Source organism: Capsicum annuum, chromosome 2, assembly GCF_002878395.1.
Source record: "Capsicum annuum cultivar UCD-10X-F1 chromosome 2, UCD10Xv1.1, whole genome shotgun sequence".
Lineage (NCBI taxonomy): Eukaryota > Viridiplantae > Streptophyta > Magnoliopsida > Solanales > Solanaceae > Capsicum > Capsicum annuum.
The window spans coordinates 111,427,910-111,449,475 of NC_061112.1; the positions used below are offsets into that span (position 1 = coordinate 111,427,910).

At 36.7% G+C, this 21,566-nt stretch overlaps 2 protein-coding genes, 1 long non-coding RNA gene and 2 other non-coding genes across 7 annotated transcripts; 1 reads left to right on the plus strand and 4 right to left on the minus strand.

Moving 5' to 3' along the window:
- On the minus strand, positions 1 to 1,257 carry LOC124895912. Its single transcript, XR_007052103.1, has 3 exons — positions 1,017 to 1,257; positions 115 to 168; positions 1 to 10 (listed from the first exon to the last, which is right to left on the minus strand). It is a non-coding gene; the product is annotated as an uncharacterized LOC124895912 (long non-coding RNA).
- A 1,880-nt stretch (positions 1,258 to 3,137) lies between these two features.
- LOC107858951 (zinc finger protein ZPR1) lies at positions 3,138 to 16,736 on the minus strand. Of its 3 annotated transcripts, none has more exons than XM_016703778.2 (16): positions 16,252 to 16,736; positions 15,504 to 15,548; positions 15,033 to 15,073; positions 14,850 to 14,931; positions 13,778 to 13,822; positions 13,420 to 13,476; positions 13,028 to 13,087; positions 12,814 to 12,941; positions 11,391 to 11,658; positions 11,245 to 11,311; positions 6,731 to 6,801; positions 6,568 to 6,657; positions 5,371 to 5,479; positions 4,734 to 4,825; positions 4,019 to 4,124; positions 3,138 to 3,464 (listed from the first exon to the last, which is right to left on the minus strand). In XM_016703778.2, the coding sequence occupies exons 1-16, from the start codon at positions 16,381 to 16,383 to the stop codon at positions 3,340 to 3,342; spliced, it is 1,518 nt and encodes a 505-aa protein (XP_016559264.2). In that variant the 5' UTR covers positions 16,384 to 16,736; the 3' UTR covers positions 3,138 to 3,339. The 3 variants fall into 3 exon arrangements, with proteins under 3 accessions (XP_016559264.2, XP_047262411.1, XP_047262412.1); XM_047406455.1 differs by lacking the exon at positions 16,252 to 16,736 and adding an exon at positions 15,206 to 15,365 and having other exon boundaries at positions 15,504 to 15,527; XM_047406456.1 differs by lacking the exons at positions 15,504 to 15,548; positions 16,252 to 16,736 and adding an exon at positions 15,206 to 15,368.
- LOC107858952 (retrovirus-related Pol polyprotein from transposon RE2) lies at positions 8,393 to 11,238 on the minus strand. The gene has a single exon (XM_047406457.1). It carries the CDS (start codon positions 10,170 to 10,172, stop codon positions 9,309 to 9,311), a length of 864 nt encoding a protein of 287 aa, XP_047262413.1. The 5' UTR covers positions 10,173 to 11,238; the 3' UTR covers positions 8,393 to 9,308.
- TRNAA-AGC lies at positions 14,417 to 14,489 on the minus strand. Its single transcript has one exon. It is a non-coding gene; the product is annotated as a tRNA-Ala (tRNA).
- Positions 16,635 to 16,712, plus strand: TRNAK-UUU. Its single transcript has one exon. It is a non-coding gene; the product is annotated as a tRNA-Lys (tRNA).
- Positions 16,737 to 21,566: the final 4,830 nt, after the last annotated feature.

Here is a 21,566-nt window from a genome sequence, read left to right on the forward strand (position 1 = left end):
TGATTGATTCCTACATGATCATCCAAATGTCTCTCTTAGTTTTAAAATTGAAAGAACAAGGGCTGTAAGCTATAACAAGTAACATCTTCTTGAATCATGAACAGAAGAATATACCTGAAGGATTGCAGATTCACCTTTAGCTTCAGATATTGGCTGCTCTGCAACAACCTGCAATAATTTCCATAAGAACAAATCATCGATAATAGAAAGTGTACTCTTAAATGAACTACATAAAAAGATAAACTTTTTGAGAATAGGCTTGCAACTCCACGTTCATTTTTTTAATCAAGATGAGAACTTTCATAATTTTTAGTACCAACCTTAAAAGTACTTCTAATCTGGAAGGTTAATGAGAAAATGTTACAAAAGCAACATAGATCTTAAAACAAATTTACATATATATACTATCTTTTTATTTGAGCAAGCAGAACTTGTACACAGGAGCGGATCAAGGATTTTTAGTGAGCGGTTCAGTAGTATATATACGGACTAGTCAAAGGGTTCAGCCTCTATTATTTATATATAAAAAAAAAAAAAAATACCATATAAAAATAGTATAATTTTCCGACGAAGGGGGTCCGGATGAACCCCTGAAATACATGTAGATCCGTCACTGCTTGTACATAGTCCACTTATTTCTTCTCCTTTTCCCTCCTTTTTCCTATTTCCTCCTACTTGCCCGTTTCAAGAAAATATCACATCAGAAAACTGTTCTCACTTCTAAGCTTACTTTAAACAAACTTAGAAGCTATCTTCGTGTGACCTATAGATTACACATTGGAGCCGTGCAATCAGTTCTCACTGAACCTACATGAACACGAGATGCTTTGTGCACTTTTTCATAATACTATACAAGAGCACTAGTCATAAGTCAATATTTCTGTCTTACATTAATCTATGATCATGGTCAAGTCAAAATCAGTACTATAAACTAAACCAATTTATTTACTAAAATCAAGATAATATGCAAGAAGTAACAAATACTATAGAGTGATTAATAGAACCAAGAACCAAACCTGCAAGATAAAGATAACGATAGCAGCCAAGAGCAATGGAGTTGCTAAGGACATCTTGGTCATGGCCATTTTTAATTATCTTTTTTGAGTTCCAATAGTGGTTGGAAAATGTAGGAACCTCAAAGAAATACAGTACATACAAGATAATAAAAAGCATGGAACAAAAAAAATCAAGTAGTGGTCCACTCTTTGACATACAATAATTATTGGTTATTTCAAGCAGTAGAGATGTTGCTAAAGAAAACAATATAGCTAGCTAGTTTTACATTTACCTTTCCAAATAGCCTAGTTAAATTGAGATGTTAGGTATTCAAGTTGGATTAATTCATAAGAAAAATTGAATTCTCCATGTGACATCCTTTGGCATATCAAAAGGGAGGACCCCTCGATGGTTAGGAAAGCTCTCTTTTAATATAATGTATGATAACTATTGCTATTTCTAAATTCTATCACATTTAAATTATTGTTCTAGTCCTTCAGAAAAGTTGTTTATGCCTGAAGGAAGGAACTTTAAGTTATTTGTACCTCGTAAGAATTTAAGCTTTTTATGGATCGAATGATTTCTTTTCTTTTCATCGAAAAAAATATATATTTAGGTAAGAAAATATATCTTAATTTTAGGAGTCTATCTATCGCATAAAACTTTAAGGTTTCTTTCCCGGCCCATCGAGAAATAAAACTTACTAATTCTAAGTCAAAAAAATGTCACTACGACACAAATAGTTAAAATATCATCTACTTTATATGATTATTAATTATTTCGTACATCTATACCAGGTAATGACAACTAGTTTTGATATATTCGGGGATATGAATTGCAACAATAGTATTTCAATTCAAGAAACACATACTAAAAAATAAATTTACCAAACCAATTTGAACTTTGTTGAAAATTGGGGAATAGTTTTGGGGGGATTTTGACTTTTAAGTAAAAGATATGGGGGCTATGATTCAGTTCAATTATTACATGTTCAAAGTTCTCCCTACTGAGTGAAAATTTAATGATAAGTGTCGAAACTAGGTTTAGTTAAAACACAAAATTGAATTGAAAGATTGATATTTAAAAAAAATAAAAAAAAATCTAGCATGTCTTATGTTTTGGCCATTTTAAAATAAGAAATAAAGTTGTTCGTTTGCGGCGCCTCTTTTTCATTTTGACCTGTCTTGTGAAGATCTCTTGAGTGTTACATCAATTCTGATCAGTCTCATGAAAAAGAAAATTTCGTATATTGAAAGGTATCGTCAATACAACTCAATTTGTCTAGTAAACTATTCGGGGTTTCCCGAAATTTAGTAAAAAAGAGATATTTTTTCTTCATTCGGAGATTCATTCATTATGAATTAAATAGGTGGTTGACCATTAGTGAGGCTTTATAAACGTCTTAGAATCATGATCGTTCATTCCATTTTTTGTAAAACATGTGATACCTTCACCAACTGATCTTTTTGCTCCAATTGAAAAGGATGGGCAGAAACGTGATTCATATGTACAATTTGGGTTTACAAGAGCAACGTACGTGTCATTACAAATAACAAAGTGACACGTACCCATATCTTTCTCTCTTTTTTCCATGGGTAATATATTCATCTTTTTCAGACAGTGGGAATTAAGAGGTAACTAATCTATAATTCATTTATTCCCATGTTGAAGGGCCAAATGATAGTAGAGAACATCTGGTACCGTCATTTCTTCACATTATTATACTCTCTAACACTACTTATAATGAAGTTATTTTTTAATATATTGATACTCAAACCTAAAATCCTAATCTGATATATCTATCAATTTTTTTGGCGTTTGCCATGCAAATTCCAGTTTTCCCTATGGATTGCTTTTGCCATTTGGTGAGAGAATATATAGTAGAATTTTTATTTAGTAATACAATTAAGACCAATACTTTACTATAGCTTTCTATAAAGTAATAATGATAAGGAAGCTGCAGCAGTAATACAACTTGGTGGGAATCACACCTTCTAAGCTTAATAACTATTGAAATGAGAAACAAAAAAAAAAAAAAAAAAACTTGGGAGGCTCGAGCTAATCAAGTTCAGTTTAGTCATTCCACTCGCATAACTGGTGTCCAACCCCCTTTTCCTATGGCTAAGATGGATTTTACCGAATGAACTAAATTTTGAAGTTATATAAAATTTAAACTGATATAAAGGCTGTATAAACCCCATCGCTTGGGAATAATTTTTACATCTAGAGCTAAAAGAAAGACGACACGCAAAATCTAATCAAAGTGGAGAAACAGAACCATATTGGGACAAAAGGAAAGCTCAAACATTACATTTTAAACGAATACCGCTAAGCACAAAACCATCAATCACCAGCACTCTTGCGGGGTGCAGCATCTGCTGAGCTGTAAGCAGCATCGGCCGAGGTGGTGTCCATGTCATTAAGACCCAATTCCTCATTTTGCTCCCACGATCTGACATACTCTTCAACTGCAGTAATGATATGATATGTTTCCCAAATGAGCAAAATTTAACACGCCTATTGTCAATTAAAGGAGGCGTTTGTGCAAAAGAGGGAAAGCAAAAGAACCACAAAATTCGGGTTACTTTCCAAAAGAAATCAAAGAAACATCACTTCAGCGGAAACACTAACAGAAGGGACACTTCGGCAAAAGTTATAACTAAACCATTTAATTCTTAAGTGGTCAAAAGGAACATTTAACACTAAACCATTTAATTTTAATTCTGGGGTTCTTTCTCCATCTCTCTTTCTTTTAAGGTACACCATCTTTGTTCTTTCTTTTTAGGGGCAGGGAGGGAGGATGAGGGGGGTAGTTGCTACTCTTTGCCAATAAAAAGCAACATGAATCCTCGTACAAACTTTACAAACATAAATTACTATGATAACCTTATATGTTAACCTAAAAGCATGATATTAACCAGCCATCAACTTGTTTCCCTCTGAAATTTCATATTAGCATATTATCAAAAAAATTCAAAAACCATTTTGCATGAACTACTCTGGAGCTGCAAATATGACTTACATGTCAACTGTTTGTCCTCCTTGATATCATCGGTTGCAGGTGCAACAAAAGAATTTGCAAGTGCATCATTGATGATCAATGTCCAAGGTTGTTTCAAGCTCAAAAGCTGTGGAGTGTTTACAATGCAAAACAAAAAAAAAATTAAACAAATAAATAAATTTTGGAATGGAGTTATAGAGGAAAGTTAAAAGGAGTCTGTATTTGAAAATACAGATTGTATCTTTACATCTCAGTCATGGTACCAAAAATGGTTATAACCACCTAAAGTAGCTCCTCTGAAGAATGCTACGGGTAATTATGGCATATTGGTAATTATTTCACATCTCATAATCTTGGATAGAAATGACATGCTTAATGGAGAAATCACATACTCCCTCCGTCCCAAATTACCCGTCCCAAATTGAGATGGCACATTGATTAAGAAAAATAATTAACAACATGGCTAGTTTACCATAGTAAACCTATTAAATGATGTTTACATTTTAATTTAAAGAAAAAGTAATTAATGCAAAGGGTAAAACATGGAAAAAAAATTGTCTCTTCTTAATTAATGAAAAAAGACAAGTAAAATGGAAAATCAAATTAGGAAATTTGGGATGGGTAATTTGGGAAGGAGGGAGTATAAACTTAAATGATATCTGATTATAGCAAGTAAGAGGTATAAACTTGAATGATATCTGATTATAGCAAGTAAGAGGTATCTCTCCACATTTACCTTGTCTAGTCTTGCTCGGAAATCCAACCACTTATTCTTCCTGTCTTCCTCAAGACTGTCGCCAAATGTGAATCCATGTACTCTCTCAAGACCTATATTTTCATTCAAGAGGGTGTTTAAATGACAAATACCAAATACAGATACCACAAAACAATAGGTCATTAAGATTGGGAAAGACAATTCAGTAATACATGTAAACTAGTAAAAGTATTTGCACATCTCAGGAGTCAAGATACTGATTAGACAAATGCCATTTGAAACAAAAAGTCGTTCAGTTAACAGCTAAAAATAAACAAAGGAAGAAATCAAGCTGTAGATTCACCGTAGTTCAACTGAAGCTCGACCGTTGGATGGGCAGCCCGGTGCACTCAAGCTACCGCTATGCGCGGTGTCCGGTGAAGGGCCCCACCACAAGGGTGTATCATACGCAGCCTTACCTTGCATTTCTGCCAGAGGCTGTTTCCAAGGGTTGAACCCATGACCTCCTGGTCACATGGCAGAAACTTTACCAGTTACTCCAAGCTCGACCGTTTGATGAGCATAAATAATCAATGCACTGAATATGCATCTGCAGATTGTTGTCCAAGAAACTGAAAGAGGAAACGAAGAAGAAGAGAAGGTAAAACAAGATACTCACTTTCGCTAATCTTTGTGACTAAACCCTCAACTGTTGTCACCATTCCACCCAAAGTGCCACTAGCAAGCTCTAACTCAAGCTCGGGAATTTCTACTCCGGCACTATCTGACTGGTAAATATAAAACAACAATTTGGAGTCAGGGAATGCAAAGAAACAGAGTGAATGGAACAGTTAAATGGCTCCAATCCGTACAAAAACACTTCTCCTATTTTTAATATGCTTAAAATATCAAGCAGACTCAAGACAACTAAGGTTCAACAGTTGGGATGAAGTTACGGCATAATACAGGCATGATACTGTCAAGTAGAACTAGTTAAAGTCTTAAAGAAGTAGTGCTGCTTCAAATCTTCTTTTATGCATCAGATGAAGACACTTTCTCTTGAACAGGATCTTGATGCTGTCCTCTCATTCCATTTCTTGTTCTTTTTTGTTAAACTATGAGTGTCTCACTTTAATCGAATCAGTATTACAACAACATACCGAGTGTACTGCCACAAGTGGGGTCTGGAAGGGTAGCGTGTACGTAGCCTTACCCCTACTTTGTGAAGGTAGAGAGGCTGTTTCCGATAGACCCTCAGCTCAAGTCAAGCACAACAAAATCAGTAAGAAAAGGAGATATAGAAGTGAAGAAACAGTATAGAAAATAATAAGGAAAAGAATAGAAGCAACAACAAATAGTACAATAACTGAAGCAAAGAAAATAACAGAAATGGCGAATCGAATCAGTATTAAAGCACAGAACTCAAAGAAAACCACTAATATAAGGAGAAAGGAAATGGACAAAAATCCTGAACAACCCTAGTCAAGACGGCAGAGGATCAGCATATAACTAGTAGGCCACTGCAAATTCTGGCACAGCTTTGCTTTCACTGATCATGATCTTCAAAGTTGAGATTTACATATTAGATGTGAAAGCAATACGCAAATGTGCTTCTAATTCATATATAACAGAGTAAATAGGAAAGTTCTTTTTGCGAAGAAAGGCACAACAGAGTAACAAGAAGAGTTGTTAAATATGATATTCGAAGATGAATATAGCAGTATAAGAGTAAATATAAAAGTAAAATCAAATGGTGCTCCTACAGGGAAGTTGCACAATGAACGAGAGATCATCAAAAATTAACTGAAAATGAAAATAAATTAGAAAACAAAGAACTAGCTAAAAGTTCTATCAAATATAGGCTGGAGAGCTGTACCTTAATCACATCCCGGCTTAGATCTTTAATGTTTTCCACATGAAGTGTAATTTTCTTTCCCTTTTCAGATATAGGACCACCAGGTTTCAGCTGCAAAGACAAGCATAATCTCATTAATAAAAATTCCATAAGCAACTATTTTCTAGTACAAGAAAGAGATTACCTCAGAGTTCCGATAACCACAAGCATCACAAGCGGATGCCATAACTATTACTTCTTGAAAGTACGGAATATCTTTAAGTGGTCAAGTTCAACAATACCATAGAAGCAAAATAGCTTGCAGCAGAAGGCAGTAGAAATTTCTAATGGAAAATGCTAAGTCACAAAGATATATTAATTAAAGGCAACAACAACAACAACAACAAGCCCAGTATATTCCCACCTAGTGGGGTCTGGGGAGGGTAGAATGTACGCAGCCCATACCACTACCTCTAAAGAAGTAGAGAGGTTGTTTCCGATAGACCCCCGGCTCAAGACACAGGACAATACACAAAAATATTCAAAGCATGAAACATGATAAAACTAACATAGATACAACATCCACAAAAATAATGTACATTACCAAACAAAAGACACCAAAACCCTTCTAACTACCGACTCCGATTCATCCCCCACTTTATCCCTCTATCCTAGTATTTTTCCTTCAAACCTTCCTATCCAGGGTCATGTCCTCACTATGTAACTGCTCCATGTCACGTCTACTCACTTCTCTCCAGTATTTCTTCGGTTTACCCCTACCCCGCTTGAAACCATCTAACGCTAGTCTCTCACACCTACGAACTGGGACATCCGTGCCCCTCCTCATCACGTGACCAAACCATCTCAACCTCACTTCTCGCATTTTTTCCTCCACCGATACCACTCCCACCGTCTCCTGAATAATCTCATTCCTAACCCTGTCAGCCCAGTCCTTGTAAGACCACACATCCAACGCAACATCTTTATTTCCGCCACCTTCAACTTTTTGATATGGGAAGTCTTAACCGGCCAACACTCCGCTCCATACAACATAGCCGGTCGGACTGCAACTCTATAGAATTTGCCTTTAAGTTTGGGAGGCACCTTCTTATCACATAAAATCCCCGAAGCGAGCCTCCATTTCATCCAACCTGCCCAATACAGTGCGAGACATCCTCATCAATCTCTCCATTTTCCTGGATCGTAGACCCAAGATACTTAAAACTATCCCTCTTGTAAACTGCCTGAGAGTCCAACTTCACCACCATCTCCTCCTCTTGCCTCGAGTCACTAAACTTGCACTCCAAATAATCCGTCTTCGCCCTACTCAATCTGAAACCTTTAGACTCCAGAGTTTGTCTCCAAACCTCCAACTTATCATTAACACCTTGCCGCGACTCATCAATCAAGACTACATCATCCGCAAAAAGCATACACAAAGGCACCTGGCGTTGTATACTCCGCATCAACACATCCATCACCACGGCAAATAAGAACGGACTAAGAGCTGATCCCTGATGCAACCCTGTCAAGACCGAAAAGTGCTCAAAATCTCCTCACCGTCCTTACTCGAGTTTCGCCCCCTCATACATATCCTTAATAGCTCTAATGTACGCCACAGGCCCCCTCGCCTCCAAGCATCTTCAAAGAACCTCCTAGGGATCTTGTCATACGCCTTTTCCAAGTCAATAAACACCATGTGAAGATCCCTCTTCCTCTCTCTATACTGCTCTACCAGTCTTCGCAATAGATGAATTGCCTCAGTCGTCGAGCAACCAGGCATAAATCCAAATTGATTCTCCGAAATAGACACAATATTTCTCAACCTCCGCTCCACCACCCTCTCCCAAATCTTCATCGTGTGACTCAACAACTTAATACCCCGGTAGTTGTTGCAACTCTGAATGTCACCCTTGTTCTTATATAATGGAATCATCGTGCTCCATCTCCACGCCTCAGGCATTTTCGCGGACTTGAAAATGTTGTTAAACAAATTGGTCAGCCACCTCACCCCAGCCACGCTAGAAAACTTCCAAAAATCTAATGAAATCTCATCAGGCCCCGTCGCCCTGCCCCTTCGCATCTTGCAAATAGCCACGCTGACCTCCTCTATTTTAAAACGCCAACAATAGCCGAAATCGCGACTCCCCGGTGTGCTCCAACTCCCCTAGCACAACACCTTTGTCCCCCTCGGTCCCCCTCGTCATTCAAGAGCTTATGAAAATACGACTGCCATCTTTTCTTAATGAGAGCGTCCTCCACCAATACTCTGCCATCTTCCCCCTTAATGCACTTCACTTGATCCAGATCCTGACCCTTCCGCTCCCTAGCCTTGGCAAGCCTAAACAACCTCTTTTCCCCGCCTTTCTCCTCTAACCCCTTATACAAACTCTCAAAAGCAGCACAAGTTAATGTTGAAAATGAAGAAGAACATGAAAAATTTCCGTGTGTAGTTTTATTGATCATTGTACACACCAATATATACAATCATAAGAAAGAAAGTGCAGGTATTTTCTGTACACCGGCCACTATGCTATAGGCTAAGTCCTAACAATCCTAACAACTTGTGCAAGACAAAGAATAGAGAATATTCCTCTCTATGTACACGTATTAACATTTGTTTTTAATTGAGCCTAATAATTGTGATTTGAAAATAACTCTTTTGGAGCCCAAAGAACCATTCCTCTTCATCAACTCATCATTTGTTTCTTTCTTTTCAAACTCGATTCGTTCCTTGAGCTATATGAGAAGTGTTTGAAGATGTTGATTCTGGATTTGAGATCCTAACACCCTTCCCCCCCGCCCCCGCGCAAGTTGGAGGGTGGTGAAACAACCTTCAACTTGTCAACAAGGGATCGATCAACTGGTCCAGAAAGGGGCTTTGTAAACACATCAGCCAATTGAGCAGCTGAGGGTACGAAATTCAAGGAAATAAGCCCGGCAAGGTATTGTTGGCGCACGAAATGGCAATCCAGTTCCACATGTTTGGTGCGTTTGTGGAAGACTAGATTTTTAGCGATGTGTATAGCCTCCTGGCTATCCGAGTGAAGAGGAACAAGGAGGGGTGAAGGAACACCAAGATCATCAAGCAATTGAACCAGCCACGTGATTTCTGACACAACCCTCCGCATGGAGCGGTACTCGGCTTCGGCAGAAGAAAGGGACACCAAAGGTTGCTTCTTAGATTTCCAGGAAACGGGTGAACCTCCAAGAGTGATGTAATAACCACTGATTGATCGTCTGGTGTCTAGGCATCGCCCCCAGTCGAAGTCACAAAAAACAATTAAATCAAAAAATGAACCAGAAGCAAAGAAAATACCCAAACCAGGATCTAAGAGCACATAACGGAGACATCTTAAAGCCGCATCAAAATGAGGTTGTCGTGGGGATTGCATGAATTGACTAAGATGTTGTACCGCAAATGAGAGGTCTGGGCGTGTATGTGTGAGAAAATTCAATGTTCCTAGAAGCACTCGATACACAGTCGGATTAGGTAAAAGATCCCCTTCATCAATTCGAAGGCTTGTGGTTGGATCCAAAGGAGAAGAAACCGGCTTGGAGTCAATGCAACCAAACTCATTCAACAAATCCAAGGTAAATTTTCTCTGTCCCAAAATGATACCCTGAGGCTCTCTGATGATTTCCATTCCTAAGAAATAGTGAGCAGCACCTAAATCCTTTATTTTGAACTCAGAATTGAGAAACGACTCGAGGGATTCAAGTTCTGAAGGATCATCCCCTGTTAGCAGAATGTCATCAACATAAACTGCTAGTATAGATACTCGTCCTTGAACTTTCTTGAAGAAGAGTGAATAGTCATTGAGAGAATGTGAATATCCTCTGAAATTCAAAGCAGCAGTTAGTCAAGCATACCATTGCTTTGAAGATTGACGCAAACCATATAGGGACTTCTTAAGCTTGCATACATGTGATGGACTACGTGCCTGCATTCCATTAGGAAACCTCATATAGACCTCTTCCTTCAAATCACCATGTAGGAAGGCATTATTGACATCCAATTGTGAAATATGCCAATTTTTCTTCACTGCAACAGCCAAAAGACATCGAATAGTTGTCATTTTACCAACAGGGGAATAGGTCTCGATAAAGTCTATACCCTCTCTTTGAATGCCCCCTCTTACAACTAGTCGTGCCTTGAATCTTTCAACTGTCCCATCTTGTTTATACTTGATTTTATAGACCCATTTGCAGGGCAATGCATTGAACTACATCCCACATATTATTTGCTTCAAGTGCCTCAAATTCCTTGGCCATGGCAATCTGCCATCCAGGATGTAAACATGCTTGGGAGTAGGAAGTGGGCACAGTGATAAAAGAAACCGAATTTAGAAGAGACTGATTAGTGCAGGAAAGAGAAAGAGTAGCAGCAAAACAGTGTTGCGTGAGGTCGGTGAGAATGAAGTTGTCCCTCTGTTATGGAGATTTAATAACAGAGACATACAGGGATCCTCCGAGAAATGAAAATTATTAGCTAAATACTTAACAATGTAAGCTCATTCAGTTGTCAATGATTGCAAATCCACATGATTAATTAGAAGCAAATGTCCTCAGAGAACAAAACAACTTTATAACAAATATAAATAAACAGATGGGCAATAATTGCAACTATTAATATTCCGTTCTATTTTGCAGCAAGGGCTGTGTGCAGGAGGAATGCAGAAATGAGGTCATCTATTGTGTAAATGTAGAAAAGGATACTGGTAACAAACATTTTACAGTCACACTTCCCCATGCATGCTCCACAAGTTGATGGAAATATCATCACCTGTTGAAAAGTGGAAGCTATCAGAAGGAAAGTTTAAAGGGGACTACTATATGTAAGAAACCAAGGCAGGACAATGTACCTCTTCAGGAGCAGAATATCGAAAAAGAACTTCAGTCATTTCTGCACTGTTACCCTGAGCAATAGCCTGACGTCCTGCTCTTGCCCCAACTGATCCATGTGGTTCCTTTAGCAGTCGATGAGGAACACTATTTATCCCCTCATTTGATGCCTCATCACTTTGTCCTCCAAGCTGTGATGGATCAGCAAGATACCCTAAAACTGCCTGTTGCTCAGGAGTCCGCTCATAGAATGTGATTGTCAATGAGGGATCAGGAGATGGAGCTAACCTGTGAGGTAGGTATTCACCTGAGCATAAGGTTAACAATAACAAAACGGAGTGTATCTACAGTAAGCCTACTACTTGTACGTTTTATAAATCACATAACAGCGCTTTTTAAGTGAAATGGACCTAACTTGTACAATTTGCTGTTCAAGTTAACAAACAGATTTTTGAGAAATGGAGTGTAGTTAATGTAAGCCTACAACTTAAAAATTTTCTAAATTGCATCAAACAATGGCGCTTTTGAAGTGAAATGGACCTAACTTCTACTTTTTTTGCTCATAACTCTATCAAATAGTCCTTCCTATAACATGCGGTCTCACAGTCTCTTTTCAACAATTCTTATAGGAAGATTATTTGTTTCCCCTTCAATTTATCATTTTCATCATTGCTACTTCTCCTACAATGTATTCACCAATTAAGAAAGAACATAAGTTCAAGGTTATGTATCCGAGACAATAAATCCAACACGGATACCAATAGCAGTACCACTTGGACAAGTATATCATCTAGCAAGTAATGTCCTAATTGTCTTCTTGATTTTTGTTTTACAGAGTGGCGTTACCCAGCTTGAACATTTCCTTTACACATTATTGTACATGGCGCCGGGGGGGGGGGAGGACCGTACTCGGTGCTTCACTTCCCAGTTATACGTGAGTTAAAAAAAAAAATTAAAATAACCACTAAATCATTTATGAAAACACACAGCAAAAGAAACCTCCGAGCCACTCTATGGAACAAAAAACTTGATCAGAAAGGAAAAAAGAGGCAGCAATATACCACCATTCAAAATTTATAACTTTTAAGTCATTTTTGTGTTCTAATATTCTTCTAACGCTTGATTTTGATCATTTCTTGATCTGTATATGTTATGCCTATATATTCACATTAAGTAATGCTTTTTTCTTTCATGACAATTAACGGCTGGTTCCAAATTTTTACTCTAAAAGTATTTTGGTTCTACTCATCCATCCTCAAAAAGTTCGGAACTTCAGGTAACAGCGTCCAACATACTGCTAATGTCCATGATGATACCATGATTTCCATATTATTGCACAGTAATAATTTTTCCATTCCAGGCATGAAGCACTCCAATATATAACTAGGTTGGGCAACACCAAAAGTCACAACATTTCTATTGTTAAAAAAATGAGTCTCTTACGGGTTCTCAATGAAGCTGTTACCAGCAGGATCATCAAGAATAAAAGTAAAGAATGAATCTCCTGAAGCACATGCTCTCAGTTTTATCAAGAACTGATCTATTGCTTCAGCCACCTGGGGATCCACTTTCTGCAAAAGCCGTAGATAGAAATATCAGAATGAGAAAAAGACAAGACCAATGCGTGTGAGCCTCTAAACCAAGTGAAACACTCCACCTTCCGTTCATCTTGAAGAGCCTCCAAACCATCGGCAGCTCGAACCAGTATGCCTTCTATCTGGAATGTAGCAACGGGATATTAGAACAAAAGGCAAGCAATTAAGTATTCTTTTTCCCCTTTCTAAGATTTTCTTTATTTGCAGCTGGGAGAACAAACAACCACTGCTCCTACATCCTTTTTTCCTTTTGAATCTCCTACAGAACCATAAGTTCTAAATCCTAACACACACCATCAGGATGTAAGATAAAAATTCTGAAGATAAGAATGAAGGTTCTGAACTACTCCGTGCCTAAAATTTCATTAGTCGAACATTGAGCGGAAGGCATAAACAAACCATTTAATTATCAATACAATTTTTTGAAAAGGCAAGCTAGTAAAAAGGCAGATACCGATGACAACGATCCACGCTGAGCCTCAGGGGGGATCTCAAAATCCAGTTCAGGTATCTGCACAGCACAACCATAAATTAGTAAGATAGTGAAAATCATACATAGAAGGATTATTAAAGATGTGGCAATCAAGAAAATATGTGCAAAGGAAACTCCAGAAAAAGTATCTTGCGTAGGAGCCTAGTCAAAATTTGTTGATCCTTCACTAAGATGTACAAGCATCCATCTCAAATACACATCATCTTCTATTCCTGTATCTCATGAATACTACTACATCAAACATGGAGATTTAATAGGTTTATTTACAGTGCATGTGTCAAGACTCCTTAACAAATTACATGAGTGTTTGGTAAAGTACCTTGATGGTAGCACTTTCAGACTTCACAACTGTTCTGTCAAGCATCTGCAGTTCCAAAATACCAGTAATTCAATATTCCCAAAGACTTAAACTCAAAAACATCATACCCTGGGATGCACAATATTCTTTATTTCACAAAAACATGCATAAAGCAGCCTACTAGCTCTCTAACATTGGGCCAAAAAAAAAAAAGTTTTCTCACAAAATGAATAAAAGGAGAATCAACATGAGTATTCAATTACGCAGAGTCAGCAACAACAAGATTTATGTTACTTTCGTAACAACCCGAAAACTTCTTGGAGAAGAGATGGTCCAGATTCTTTTTATTTTTATCTTTATTTTTATGTCTTGATATTTTTTAGCAGTACTCTCACCCAAGCACTCTCGACTTCGGAGTTCTGTTGGGATCCAGTGCATTATGACTGGTATGATTGCATCCTAAAAGTTTTTTTCAAAAATAAAGACAGACGGAGACACCCACCATCCAGAATCGAACTTGAGACCCTTGCTCACTTAGAACACCCTTGACCACTGGGCTGCCTGCCTCAGTTGGAAAAGAATGCAGAAGAAAAATAAACTGCAGTCCTCCGCTTAGCAAATGAGCTAAGGTTGGAACTATAGAATGTTTGTAATAATAAGTGGAGATGCGGGGTATCGAGCCCCGTACCTCTCGCATGCTAAGCGAGCGCTCTACCATCTGAGCTACATCCCCTAATAAAAGGAAGTACTAAGTGAGATTGATGAGATTGATCCTTACTCCTCAGGTTAAATAACTCAGCATTCAACCTTATTTCTTTTTCTTGGCTCTTTCCGCATGAACTGACTTGGGTTCCCATTGAAGAATCCCTCCAAAAATTGGTGTATGCCACTATTTGCAATGAGTGCAAGGTATTCTTGTAAAAGGAAAAAGAACAGTAGCTATGTGCTTATTGTGTGACTGTGTAAAACCCGTCTATTGCTTGGAAGGAAACTATCCTAGCCGTTGAACTACAAAAGCTATTGTATATAGCACGTACCCAATGCTTTATCTAACAGCATATATCAATGTCAACAGATGTATTAGAGGAAATACCTTTTGATCACCTGACGGAACACGAAGTCTATAGCAACATCCTCGAGGCTGAATTTCACCAGCGAACGCCACTTCATTATTTCTTTAGAAGGGAAATGAAAAGGGTATAAAAATAGGGTAGAGTAGGTAATTGAGCTAAAAGTTACTTCAATTCCCAATGTCTATGGAAATGAAATGCCTTACCTTTCACCACAATGTGGACAGTCAAACGCTGACAATAGTACCTGGTAGAAGATTAAATTTCCCCTTAAGAATGACAATCATTGATGCAAAATAGAGAGGGTGAAAACGAGGGTCGCACACAAACGAGGAGAAGATTTCTCACACCCCTTTTTTGAACAACAACAACAACATACCCATTGTGGTCCCACAAAGTGCAGTCTTGGGAGGGTAAAATGTAGGCAGACCGTACCTCTACCTCAGAGATGAGGTAGAGAAGTTGCTTCCGATAGACCCTCAGCTCAACTCCTATTTTCTTTTCAAATTTCCAAGAAGCTATAACTTCTATCCCACATGCTGCAGTTCTTTTAGTTTTTCGAATGTCAAAAGATAATTCTTGTCTAAATATTGCATGATAAGAATTAGATCTAAGCACTAGGAAATGCAGCCAATACTAGACAATAACAGTATCTTACTGATCAGAATGCAGAGTACCTTTCTAAAATGCGGAATCAGTGTTAAGAGCAACCTTGTTGTACCCTGTCAACAGAAACAACAAAAACATTAAACAAAGAGTAGTATCCCGCTGACATTTCCATACAAAACTAAAACAACCACAAAATCCGAAAGCAATAAAGCCCAAAAGCCACTAGATTTTCCACCAATGTAGCTCTAACAAATATTGTTAAGGGTGAAAGGGAGTTTAATGCACTACAATTTGTAACCAAAAAGCTAGATGCTGCTCAGACTCTTCAAAAATATCGACAACAGGTGCGTGTCGGATACTCTATAAATAGTGCATTTTTGGAGGATCCGACAGGCCTATGGCAACATTTATGGAGAGTTCGAACAACATTTAGCTAGCTTAATAGAAAATACTCAGATAAATACTACGTATAAGAAGTGAAAGGTAGCTTAATGCACCACAATTTATAACCAAAAAGCTAGCTTTCTAGAAAATACTACGATAAACACCACACGAACGAAAGCGTATGAATTTTTCAATTGAGCATACATTAATGTTATTAGACTTTACTCATTGTTCAACAATTTTCAACAAGAAAAGGCTACACTCTGTGTCACTTGAGAAACACAAAAGCTCATCAAAATTGTAACTTTTTAGGATACACAGAGCAGATAATCTCTGTAAAAGTAATTAATCTCTTCAACCCTCTAAACTAAACATCCTAACGAAAAAAAAAAAAGTAAAGTTGGAAAAGAGGAAAAGGAATAAAGCACATACATTTTCACCACATCGCATACATAGGCTTTCGACGACATAAAGTGGAGTATCAATCTCAAGATCGTCTCCGACTGCTGCAACTGCTTCCACCACTGACCTCACATCCATTATCTGCTCCTTCGGCGCCGCCATTTTCAATAACTAATCAACGGGGGTATTTTGACTATTTCCCGATAAAGCTTCTCTTCTGCTCTATGTATTTTTGAAGAATACGCAAAGTTGAGGTTTTGGTTTTTGGCAATGGTGGCGGACAAGGAATATATAAGTTCTGGAAGTTTTGGGTCAAGGGACCGCGGAAGAAGAATCGTGTCTTTAGAAGAGAGTACTAGATGACGCACTTAATTTACTGACATTTAGTTTGTTTATAGAAGACATCAACAAAAGCCGTCTTAGCTCAGTGGTAGAGCGCGTGGCTTTTAACCATGTGGTCGTGGGTTCGATCTCGATCCCCACAGGCGGCGGCGAGTTTGTGTGCTGATAATAGTTCTTTGACGGTAACGGGGCAGGACTCATCCAATGCATATTAACTTTTTGCGCTCTTATTTTATTATTTAATTTAATTCTTGCTTCATAACAAGTTGTGTATATATTAATTTGATTTATAATTGTTGTTTTAAAACCATTCATAACATATTTTATGTAATTCTTTGACGGTAACGGGGCAGGACTCATCCAATGCATATTAACTTTTTGCGCTCTTATTTTATTATTTAATTTAATTCTTGCTTCATAACAAGTTGTGTATATATTAATTTGATTTATAATTTTTGTTTTAAAACCATTCATAACATATTTTATGTAATTTCTCACAAATGGTCTGAAAAATATAGTACGTATGCTTATTTCTGTTATTTGAAGATAAAGAAATTCTTTTTTGATGTCTTTAATTCAAATAAAATATAAAATAAGTAAATATTCATACAATGACATAGAAATCATATCCAAAAAACTGAAATAGTAGGAATATAAAAAAGAAAAAATCTTAATTGTTGACCTTAATTTTAGGATCATGTCCTTGTAAGTTATAAGTGGGTTATGTTCCATTTAATCACCTTTCTTCAAGACTTCATTGGTCCCATATTTTTTTCTCCTTACGTCCACTATAACCAATTTTTAACTCCTCCTTACTAGAGCAATTGTACATCTTCTATTCACATGTCGAGTTCTCTTACTCTCACCTACTATATCTTATCCTTTATATAGACCATTTTCACCTTATTACGAATAGTTTTGTTTATTATCTTATCAATCCTAATATACCAACACATTCACCTCTACATACGCATTTTTTATTCTCCCATATCTAGATATGCGAGACCTTGATAAAATTTAAAATTTATATTAAAGATACTTGTCTTTAAATTAAGTTTTTATTAAAATAATTACTATTTAATTAAGTTGTTTTCATCCCGCAATTCATGAACTTCAAGGAGTACCTACTTATCTGTCATCTCCACTCCTAGACATTCAAGAAAATTTAGTTGGTGGTCCACTTTCAAAACTTATTTTGATAAATAGATATTTTTTTTTTTTTATTTAAATTTTTAGGGTTTTGAATAAAGTGGTGAGGTATGGGTTAAAGTGTTTAAAAAAAAAAAATTGGCACCCCATATGTATTTTTTAAATACTTTTTAACCCCAACTTTTCATTAAATACCAAAGTTTTTTCTCTCTCTTCACTCCCTGTCGTCTCTCCCGTTTCTTCTCACCCATCCATCATTTTCTATTTTCTACCTTGTGTAAATCTTGAAGAACTTCGATCTTCAACTTCAGGTAAGTTATATTCATCTCCTGAGTAATTTGTGCTCCATATTGATGGAATTTTTTTAATTTTTTTGTTGTTATTTTTTTGGCCTATTCAACTGGTTTGGGTGAAAAAAAATAATTTTTTTTAAAAACGGGGCTTGAGTTTACTGAAATTGGTTGTTTTTAGTTGGTATTTATTTGATTGTTGATGGATAATTAGTACATATCAATTATCCTTGGCGATTGCATGTTGAAATTTTTTCGCTAATTTCATCGAAATGTATCAAGAAATATGATTTTTATTCAAACTTTTGTTCAATGTAATGATGTTATAGAAGCATGTTCATGTTGGGGATTCCTTAGTATGAATCATACTCGTATTAGGTATTGATCGAAAAAAATGAAATTTTTTTGAAAAAATGAGGCTTGATTTTACTTAAAATTTGTGTTTTTAAGTTGGTATTGGTTTGATTGTCATTGTTTTTGTAGGATTTTTATTTCCCTCGATGATTGCACTGAGATTTTTTTCTAATTTTTCTCGATTATCATGCTAAAAATCTAGGTTCCTTCCTGTTTTTATTCAATAGAATGGTGATTTGATCCATGTTCTTATGGGTGATGGAACTGTTTTAGATGCATTTTGTTGTTCTGCTAATAGGCATTTGGTGTGCTGCAGTTTCTGTAATATTAATAGACTGTTAGGTCGATTAGGTATTGTATTTGTTGTTATAGTTGAGAAATATTATTTTTTGTCTGTAGATCATAAAAAAGGGCTAGAGGTATTAAACGCAAGGCTGTAGAAGTTGAGAATTTCGAGAAAAGAAAAAAACGAGTAGTTGATGAATCGGAGAATAAAAATTGCAGTGATGAAACTGTTGAAGCTTCAGTTCGAGATGAGCCGGAGGAAATAGAAATTAAGCCTGGAACAGATGAGGAAGCATTAATCTTGCCCCACTATGCAAAGTTTATTTCGGCTAAGAGGTATGACCTCGCCACAGTCATGGATGATGTTGGATCATTTCCGACTAAGATATCTGTTAGGTCTCATTTGAAAATGTTTTATGAATTCAAAAAAATCGTGGTTGATCAACGTCTGAAGTTTAGGTTTAAGAATTCCTGTTTTGGTGGTTTATGGGACTTGCAAGAACATATAAAGTTCAATGGACAGCTTGTCCTCTATACAATTTATCGTCGAGTTGAACAGAACAATAAGCTGCATGGAATATAGTTCTGCATCAACGACAGGCTTGCATGTTTTAGCCTGAAGGAGTTTGCGATAATCATGGGTTTAAATTGTGGACGTTATCCCCGTGATTCAAAATATGTCAAAGCGATGGAGGAGGGTGAAGCTTTTTGCAAAAAGATTTTGAAAAAAAAGAGTGTAAATGCCAAAAAATTATTGAAGCTTATTAGAAGTAGGAGGCTGGACAGGGAGGACAAGTTCAAATGTTGCTTGATTTAGTTCGTGCACTGCATATTGCTTACTCGCGACTTGTAAAAAATCATGGACATAGACACCATCAAGATGATGGATAACTTTGACCTTCTTTGAGAGATACCATTGGAGTAAGGAGTCATTTGCCTTGACTCTAGACTATCTAAAGAAACGGATAGACTTCAGCAAGCAAAAGAATATATTTGTGACAAAGGGAGTTTCATCGTACGTGTTCTACGGATTCTCCTGGGCATTTCTGGTATTGGTTATAAGCCATTAAAGTTGTTTATTATATTCTATAATTTATCTATGGTGTTTATACCATACTGACTGAGATATATGTTTTTGTTTTTTCTTTTGATCACAGATTTGAATATACGAAGCCTTTTTCGAGCTCGGTAGGAGAAATAATAAATCAACTGAAGACCCTCTACCCAATCCCCGATTGCTCAGATGGCACACCTCAAAAGGCGACAAACTATCGAAGGTAATTTATATTTGAACGGATGGAATACAAAGGTATGAAACTATTTTTTCAAAGAATACTTTTATGAATATTGTGTTGCTCAGCACATTTGCCTGTTTATCTGTAGAGGGTGCACCTTTACCTTATTCCCACGGTCCGTGAAATGAAGCAACACTACATGAAAAAATCAAAGCATTCACGGACGAACCGAATGACACATTTATCGATGGCTTGAAAGCCGATCTGGAAGGTGTGACTGTCATCAACTCATCAGAGGATGGTGAGGACGAGGATGATGATCGAGATTTGGATGAAAATGTTGTTTCAAGGTATGTCACTCGGGGTGCGGGGACAAGTAAGCTGAGAGCATTAGAAAAGACACCGATGATTGAAAATCTGGAAAAACGCATGTTTAGGCTGGAGGAGTCGATCAAGGACATTGTTGATTTTGTGAAAGAGAAAGGCTGATGAGAGAAGAAAAGGAGAAGCAGAAGAACAGAGATGAAAAAAAAAATAATATTTGCCCTACATATTATAGAAGTTGCATATTTTATATAATTCGCTTTACATAAAATAAAATCTATATCATTCTTCATCAACTGATAGTTTAGTTTATTATAAATGGTAAATACTTGAAAATATAGGTGTGTAGGTTCAAAGTCAACATTCGTCGATGAGGGTTGTCCGTGATAACAACGGCATTAAAAAAGCACTCCTTGAAGAAGCAGCTTTGGAACAGGCCTCGATCAATGCTGATGAAGTGATAATCCCTGATGTTGCAGCTGTTGTAGAGAAGAAAAATCCCGATGAAGGCGATGAAGAAAAAGAAAAAGAAAAAAATAAAGAAGTTGTTTGTGAAAAAAAAACAAAGCTGAAGAATCAGCTGGTGTGGAGAAGGAGAAGGAAAGAATGCAGTAGGAGAAGTAGAGAAAGAAAAGGAAGAAGAACATAACGAAGAAGGAAAAATAATGCACCAGAAAAAGAAGATATTGCGGAGTAAGGAAATGAAAATGCATTTCCGAATACAGATGATTTTCTTAGGGAATTTACTCATGACATCAACAAGATGCAAGTGGAAGAAGAAAAATATTGAGGAATGTTTAGACAGTGTTTAATTTTTATTTGTGGCTGATGTTTATTTGTGTTAGACAAGACAATCTTAATTTTTTTATTTTTCAGCTCGAGATGTGTAGAGCTAAATAATTTTATTTTTGAAACTGATTTTATAGCTTATGATAAATATTTTACATTTTATATAATCAACGTATCATTGCTTTTAAATGAATGTCATCATTGATTATAAACTCTGACTAAAAGGTAAAGCATATATAGTACAGTGTTGTGTAGTCGATGAATGAAAAAGGTAAATCTATATAATATAAGTGAAAAGTAGTCGATTAATAAAAGAGACAGAATACATTCAATCCTACTATACCCCCGTTACACCTTTTCAAAAAGCCAAAATTAATAGTAAATCATACACCATAATTTTTATGCCCTTTTTTTTCGTCAGTCATAGCCAACCTATGCTTAAGTTGATCACTCTCAATTTCAACGTCTTTCAACAATTCTTTTAAGTGATCAATCTTGTGTTTCGATTCTCTAAATAATGTCATAAGAAGATCCTTATTTTTTTTGGAATCTCTAAGCTTTTCCAACATTTCAAACT